The sequence below is a fragment of the Pterocles gutturalis genome, unplaced genomic scaffold, assembly GCF_000699245.1.
Source record: "Pterocles gutturalis isolate BGI_N339 unplaced genomic scaffold, ASM69924v1 scaffold2884, whole genome shotgun sequence".
In the NCBI taxonomy this organism is placed as follows: Eukaryota; Metazoa; Chordata; class Aves; order Pterocliformes; family Pteroclidae; genus Pterocles; species Pterocles gutturalis.
Genome location: NW_010130332.1, coordinates 87,962 through 96,547, shown reverse-complemented (window position 1 = coordinate 96,547; position 8,586 = coordinate 87,962). Strand labels below are relative to the sequence as shown.

Sequence of the window (8,586 nt, the reverse complement as noted above, 5' to 3'; positions counted from 1 at the left end):
CTGTGAAAGCAACGTGCAAGGGAAGTGGCTGAAGTTTCATTGATTTGCTCTGGGTTTCTAGAAGGGTTTTCTGTCGGGCTGGAGATGTCGTTACTCATCTAATCCACTTCCCTGGTAACATTTGTGTGAGAGCAGCGTTGCTGCCGAGGCCCCAGGGAGCCCTGCGCTTGTGCCAGCCTGTCACCACATTGTGTCACCATGATTTAACAGAGCTGCTAAAGCAGGTGGGTGATACGAGCGCTGCCCGAGGGGCAAGCGGACCAGAACCGTTGGTGGATGACACCGCCTGGAACACCCAAAGAAATGGAGCTGGAGGTGGGTTAATAAGAACGTGCAGCTTGTTCTTTATCAACTTGAAGTCAACCGTCAAAAACTTGCATCTCACAAACAAACCCATCACCTCAGCAACGCAGAACAGCTCAAAATGTTCCAGGAGACGTTAACAAACACCCTCCCCGAGAGAGGGGATTATTCAGTGTCTAGACAGACGGCTCTAGTGCTGCTCTGGCAAACCCATAGTTGTACTTTTTGTTACCCTCTGTCCGTTAGAACACTCCAAGCTTTGCTCTGCATCTATATTTCATTTGCAATCTGGCGGCAGCCCTGATTTCTCCAGCTCCCCCAGTAGGCAGCTGCGGGATTTCTGAGCACGCGGCTCAGACGCAGCTCTGGGACCCATCGCCAGTGGAAGCTGCATGTTTGGCTCAACTCGTATCGGTTCTTTTTGCAAATCGCTTCATTTTCCCCTTATCAGGTCCCTTGCTGATTGCAAAAAAGGGGGAGATGAAAGAACCATCAGACTGATGGAGCTCACCTCCCTGTTCAGATTATCTGCTCCTTCCCCCGGTCTTCCGGGAGCGCTGGGGAGAGTTCAGTTTCTGGCGCTGCTCCTCTTCCCTTGGCTCCTCTCCTGCCCAGACCACGGCCCCACAAACAGATCATTTGGATACAGACAACAAATACGCCGCACTCTCTGCCCCGTGCTCCTGCTGTGTCACATCTCAGCCCACGGAAAGGGGAAACAGCTCATCCCTTGGGATGCAGGCACGCGTACCCCACACCTTCACCTCCGCGAGGGCTCGCTCACGCAGCCGCAGCCGCCCTGTATCCCACCGGTGCCCATGGCACACGCCCCCGCCCCGGGATGGCCACAGTCCGCAGCATCCCGAACGCTGTGACACAGCCGGCACAGGTAAAGCTCGGTTTATTTTCTTCCTGGTTATTGCTCAGCTCAGCTGCAGTGTCCGGCTTCACTCCCACGTGCTCGTGCTGTTTCTGTGTAAGGTGAGCAGTGCTGATACTGTTAAAGACAAACCAAAGTTTGAGCCGGGCAGACCCCCCCTCCTATTCATCGTTCCCCAAAAACACAAAGATGAGCTGACTGTTCATAAACAGATTTGTCCTGAATAGACAGGGATGTTAATTAGCGCTGGCAAAGAAAACCTGAAACTTGCTTAAAAAAAAAATAAAGTAGAAACTGGACCCTAGGAAAAAAATCTTTCTACAGCCGCTTCAATTGAAATTACCGGTCAGGTGTCACCTGCTACGAGCTGCACAACTGCAAATCCTCATGGCTCCTGCATGAGGCCACTTCCACCGAACTGGACCCGGAGATGACAGAGAAGCTGCACAAAGGCTGCTCAGGGTTTGTCCCAGCTACAGAGACACGAATCGCCAGCCCGGCACCATCCAACAGAACTGTAAATACCCCACCCAGACTTGCAGAAACGCGTCTGGTTTCCAGATCATTCACTGAAGGCAAACATTGCTGTGCTTCACAGATCTGCACGTTCACCCGTGCACGTGCACACGAGTTACCTGCCAGCAGGTTCAATGTGCAAACAATCGGTGTCAAAGCCATCTGCCAGGATTCCCAGATAAATCAAAGCATCCCCACGGGCGTTACACGGTGCAGCGCTGGGAGAGGGGGTATTTTCCCCAGGTTTCCAGTTCTCGTGACCAGAACCACCCGCCCGTCCCAAGTACACCATGACTCCAAAGAGGACAGGGCCGTTTTCCTTCTCCTCAACCCCATAAAAAACCCCAACCCCTTCAGTCTCTCCAGTGCCAGCTGGAAAGGTAAAAATCTGATAAAATTGTGTCTCAGAGTGACCTGATGGGCACGAGCTATGTGGGACAGCCGCTCAAAGGCACAGCCAGAGCCAAATGAATCCTCCAAACAGCGGTAAATGCCACTATGAAATGATATAAGAAAAGAAACAAAAATCCAAGTACCGTGAGAATGTGTCACCGCTCCTCTGCCCCAGCAGCCAGGCACAGGCACTGCCTGGAACAGGCTCTTTCTGCTCATTCCCTGTATGCGGTGCGGCTGGAGGCGAGACCCAAACCCACGCCCTTGTTGAGGGGAACAATGGGGAGTACGAGCAGCTGTGGGGAGTTCCAGGCTGTGACATTTACCGCAGCTGAACCCGCCAGTCCAGTCCCAGCTGGAGATGGTTGCGGGAAGGCAGAAAGCTCACCCGCGGTGCCTGGGGACACCAGAGAGCTCTGCCCCAGCACAGCGACGGCCTTGGATGGGAAAGAAGCGACAAAACCATTCTGCTGCTCTGGGTGATCAAGAGGGTCCAGTGAAACAGTATTTCTGGAATTAAATGTTTATTTAAATATGCAGATGACTTTCCTTTCACTGTTACAAGGTCAATATTCGCTTTCAAATGGAAGCACTTTATTGGGTTGAATTCTGTCTCCAGAAATGAACGGGCAACACCAGGACCTGGAACACCGGCAATGGGATCACAACACTGAGGCCACCGAACGCCAGAGATCAGTGCTCACACACACACACACACAAGTAAAAAAGTGCTCGACATCGTCATGTTAAAATAGAATTTGGCTTCTTTTAGGTCTTTTGACACTTCGGGCAGGAAAACAAGAAACAAAGAACAATATGCATCAAACTAAATGAACTTCTGAAAAATACTCAGCATTAAACACAGCTCTCGGTATCGGTAAATATGTTTCTTCTCTATTTACAGGTGGTAAGAAAGGGCATTAGAGACTTTCGCTGGGGAAAGGGAGATTTCGTAGGATGTACAGTCCACGCTCTGGGCGAGATCAGTAAATTCAAGCAGAGTTTTTATAAACCAGTCACAGATTTAGTCCTTCAGATTTTGCAAAAGGCAAATTCTACAAAAATTACCATTTGTTACCCTGAATGAAGGCAGCGGAATAAACATTCGTAGGCTACGTGACTGTTGCTATTTTTTTTGGGCAGTAAGTTTTAAGATCCGGGCTTGGGGGACTAGTTGCCAAGTTTATAAAAACTCCAGACACAGTCTTTTAATAAAACTTTTGAGGAAAATCAGTCAGCTAAAGCTAATGCTCCTTCTAAAGCGCTGTTCAGCAACACAGACATTGCAAATGTTCCGCAGAGGCTGACAATAATATACTGTCCACCTAGATTAAATACATAAACGCAAACTTTTCTCTAATTTTTACACAGATGGCACAACGAGGTGAAAATGACTTCTTCTAGCTGCTGATTCAACAGTGCATTGGACACGAGAATAAAAATACTGCAGCTAAAAAGATTTTAAAGATGTTTTTGCACACCTGTGAACCGCTTAACCCTTCAGATCCCCTGACAGATGGATGCCGGCCGGGCAGCGCAGCAAAGCCTCGGCACAGATCTGTGGACAAAGCCACAAGTGCCGACCCTGCGGGTCGCATCCTGCTCTCGGAGGCTCGTGGATCTACCCCGGGAAGCGCCCACTGTAGCAGCACGGAGGAGGATGGCGGTTTAACAGACTGTGAGCCTTCTGATGCCGCTGACGCTGCAGCCGAACAGCCTCAGCACTGGCAGCGCCTGCGCTCGGGGCAGGCTCCTGAGCCCCTGGAATTCGATTAAAAACCATTAACCTTCTGCTGGTTGATGCTTGTGGTGCTGAGCACCAAAATACAACGGCTACAGTACAGACTGTAGGACTGAGGGACTTTGTGCTGTTAAAAATAAACGTTGGTGTCTTGAATGGAAAAGGACAGAGTTAGGAACACAACGTGTAACTACTCAGAAATTGCCTCATCCTGCATGGGGACGGCCCAGGCACTCCCCAGCACGGAGAGGATCTGATTCTCGGCCACGGTTCTGTACGCTGCCCCTGCACAAAAGCCCAGCAAGCAGCAAAACAACACACACGTCTGTCTGCAGACTAAACCCGAGGGCTTTCATTCTAGGGTCACAGCCTGTATTGGTTTCCACGTCAATTTTCTCCAATTCTGGGGATTTTAAAAAAGATGCTGAGGTGGATCTCCCCAAATGATGTGCTGGTCTAGGAGTAAATCAGGAGCTAGTTTATTAAGTAGCAACTGACTCTTACAGGGTTCAAACATGTCCAAGATGATTGGGAAATCCTGGCAATGGCAAAGACTCAGGGGAAACCAACAGTTACAACGTAGACGATCAGGACACAATTGACATTTCGTAGGCAGTTGAGGTCCAGATCATGGGTGTCTGGAGATACTCCTGCGCTCTCTCCGCTGCGTGGCACGATAAGGTGCAGCATCACTTATCACGCTACTTCTGCTTCAAATAAAACCGCGTGAGAACAGGATGGCTGGTCAATAAGTCACAAATCCTGTCTGGCTTCTGGGTCAGGGTCCAGTCCATGACAAGGCGGGAGAACGAAATAGAGTGTAGTTTCTTTTCTCTTTTATTTTTTTCTAAAAAAATTCTGTTATTCGAACATGAACTGATGAGAACGCACAAGAGGTCATGCAAAAAAGGAGAAGGCAGGTCTGAAATGCTGAAAACAAACCAACAAAAGAAAACTGCAAAGAGATTAACGACAACGAGCCACAAAACAACGTGACCCTCAGGAAGGTGGGTGCAGGCAAGGCAACAGGGCGAGCATGCAGACTGAAACGAGAGCAAAACGGAGGTCTCTGTGACCAGCAAAATGGGGCTTCAAACCAAAATGCCAGTGTCTGTGTTTGTGTGTCTGTGTGTGTGTGTCTGTGTGTGAGAGAGAGAGAGGAGGGGGGATAAAGAGGAGGGGCCAGAGGGAAGAAGCAGGGAAGCAAGCGTACATACGTGAGCGTGAAGCCTTTCAGGAAACAGCAAGGTCATGGGGATTTAATACTTGGAATGAGCATCAGCCTAGATTAAAAAAAAAAAAAAAAGGCTGACAAGGATTAGTGACTTTTTGGGGAAAGCAGAATATTGAATAGTGCGTATGGGTCAAATTGAATATCCGCAAATCCAGAGCCCAGTCCTGTAACACTGCTCCCGGGGAGGCTCTCCGCGGGGATGTGCCTCCTTCCACGCCACCGACGGGACGACCTGCAGATCAGCACTGGAGGCACCGTGTGAAATGCGGATGGACCAGGGCGGACATTCAGATGGACTGAGGGACACAAGAGGACAGACGACAGACCAGGACATGCTTGGGGACTCTGGTTACCCTCTGCAAAGGGCAGCCAGTGGTTCTTTGACCGGTGTTGGGAGGAGCTGGGTGGGGGGAAAGTGTTGGTTATGTTTTACAGAGGGGCTGTGCCAAGCTGGCGGGAGAGTGGGAGAGGCTGGTGAGTTAATCTGAGCCACAAGTAGCATGCCGTGACAAAGAGCAAGCGTCTGAATGGTACTGGGATGAATTTAGGTCTGAATTTTTCAAGTGGGAACTCCAGACAAGACTGGGAGTCTGGTTTTCCGTGGGTGTGTTTTAACTGCCTGCAGGGTAAACAGACCATTTTGTTTCTCCTTCTGTGACAAGCTCGCCCCGAGGTTCTTGCACCAGCACAAACACCTTTAGGAATCTAAAACATAAGAAAGACAAAAAGAAAGAGACTGGATTAGAAAGAGGCTGGGGAAAACGGGATCCCTTCAGAGTAGCACTGCCTGCAGGAGTTTAAAGGAAATGCAACATCCAAGCATCTACCCGGCTACAAGCAGCTAAGGAACGCTCCGAACTCAGGCATACCTGCCAGCCCTCAGCCAGTAACCCTCCACCCTCAGCCCTTCTCTCCGGCCTGGGAATGGGCTTCCCTGGGACACGGCTCCCCTCTGGGAGCAGGATGTAAAGCTCTGGAGCAGGATGCTGCCAGCACTTTCTTAGTGCAACAGAGAACACAGACGGCTTTTGAATACTCAGTCTGCACGGGAGTGTTCAAGTGACAGCTCCAGGGACCCTGGCTGATACTGCGGAATAACAACAGGACGCTAGAACACAAAAGAATTCTGCAGACGAATCCAGACGAGCTCCCTTTCCAGGACAGGCTGCAGAGACCCGACATTCTCAAGGGAAGTGCAGAAACAATCAGGTGAGTGAAAGCAGGCTCAGCCTCCAGCCCATCCTGTGTCACATTCAGGTACCCACAGACTTCTGGCCAAGGGTGAGTTTTCTCTGTGGCCAAAGGAAGCTACACTCCAAAAGTGTGATTTGGCCAGAGAGTCTGCTGTATCCAAGGGAATACAGGACGAGTCCAAACCTCCCTCGCATTGGAGAGAGCAGAGGAACCTTCCGATCTCCTTTGCACCCCCTTCGGTAAAAGAAAAAACTCCAAACAACAGCATGAAAAAATTGTCACAGATCCATAAACTATTTTTCCGGAAAAGGAATTGCATTTGTACTCAGTGTGGGAAAAAGGTGAAAAGCAGCTCCTGCCCATTTGCTTTCCCTTAGTAAAGTTAAACTGAAATGAACCATTAAAAAAAAAACCTCACAGGAATGAGAAAATATAATGTTTATTAGAAGAAGACACCATGGTACATCAAGCTACAAAGAGATTCCTGACAGATGACGATTCTTTAAAAAATAAGAATAGAAACGAAACAACCACACTGGCCAGATTTAACAAACCGTAACACAAAACAAAGTTTCTACGCAACTCCAACCAGGTGCAGGCAGCTGAGTAACCAAAATGCTCATCAGCACAGGGGGACTGAGCAGTTATCCCAACACCAGCTAGGTTAAGCAGAAGAACAGCCTATAAACCCATTTATATTCATACATATAAGAGGATAAAAACAATTCAAATTCAAGTAACTTTAGTTTTTAAGTTATGTTATATACAATTTTTTTTTTTTTTATACTGGGAGAACTAAGGGGCAAATACTCAACAAAAGGATTTTTTAAAAGACACAGTCCAGTTTATAATTACTGTTTCCTAAATAATTTGGCAAGCATTAAATAATCAGATATAACCTAGATAAAAAGTGCATCAGCAACGGTTAACTTTTACCTATGTGTTTATATCTAAGTCGAGGCTCTGCACCATGGTTACAGCAATCAGCAGAGCTGCAACACCGGGAACGCAGAGCTGGCTAGAAGGATTTACTGTATCCCTGGGGTGAGGAGGAACAGACCCACAGCGGCAAAGGAGCCGAAATGCTCACCAGCTCGTGGCTCTACAATTTTTTATCACGAAGCTTAACTTCACAACACAGCCTCTATTACTCGCATGTCACCCAAGCAGCCAGTGGCATGGTCACTGGGTGCAGTGTTAACACAAAGCTGGTTATTTCCTGCAAGTTCTTTTGTGTATCTCACCATTTCACAACATTTCTCCATGAAAGATGGTTTTGTTCCCAAGAAGATGATGAGGTACCACGTTCACCCACATGTCTAGTTCCTGTATTCGACACTTTTCAGCACCAGACACCTGCCAGCGCAGAGCAGCCCTGCGAGCAGCTATGCCCGCGGGTGCACAGAGGAGTTCTCTTCTCCATCCCCTGGCAGCTGGAGGCTGGCGTAAGCCCCAAAACAGGAGTTCACATCAATTCTTAGTCTGGATGGTTTTTAGCATTTTACAATAGCTTCCTGTATGCATCACAAACCGTGTTGGCTCTCCTTTATATCAGGAAGGACAATAATGTTGTTTACAACTAAATCCACACAGTCGGGCCAGCACGTTCAAATTTCAAGAGGTGAATTTATACACGCGTCAGCTGAGCGAGCGGTACCTAACAGAGTCTGTCACTGCTGGAGATATGACACGTGCATCATCTCTTCTAAAGAAAACCTTCTGAAACAGAGCTCTTAAAACAACCGTAGCAGCAAACCAGCAGAATAAAAGGTGAACAGGCCTATGCAAACCTACTCAGAGATTTTCTGAAGTGATTTGTACACATCTGGAAAAAAAAAAAAAGGCAAAACAATATAGACATTACTGTTCTTTTTTGTGATGGGTTTGCTAACACCCTCTGAGCGGAGGGACCATGTAAACTTTCCAAACAGCCCTCGCACAGGGACCTGCAGGAGCACGCAGACCTGGCTTGGCCCCCGTGGGGGCTGCGGCTGGGAGGGCGGCTGCAGCACACGACTTACCTGTCCTGTTCATCTCAGCCTGGGCAGCAGAGCCCGCACAGCACAGGCTTCGGCTGACCGAAAAAGCTCGCCAGCTGCCAAGCAGCTTTTCAGAAAGCAGCGAGCAGCTGGTGCCTGCAGCTGAGGACACAGGCACAGCCTGGTCAGGCAGGTACGCCCTGGCTACGAGAGCCACAGAGGGACCCAGCACTGGTGCTCCCACCCTGCACCCAGCTGACCTTCAGACGTACCAGCTGCTCAGGCTTCCTTCCAAAAAAACAGGAAAGAACTACCGAAGTTTGTAAATGCTTTGGTATTTACAGGG

At 48.9% G+C, this 8,586-nt stretch overlaps 1 protein-coding gene across 1 annotated transcript in view; it reads right to left on the bottom strand.

The window, feature by feature from the left end:
- Window positions 1-8,051: 8,051 nt before the first annotated feature.
- LOC104466664 (formin-binding protein 1-like) overlaps window positions 8,052-8,586 on the bottom strand; it is a 60,228-nt gene continuing 59,693 nt past the window's right edge. Inside the window, 1 exon segment of the mRNA XM_010080176.1 lies at window positions 8,052-8,086. Coding sequence (XP_010078478.1) covers window positions 8,052-8,086 — 35 coding nt within the window.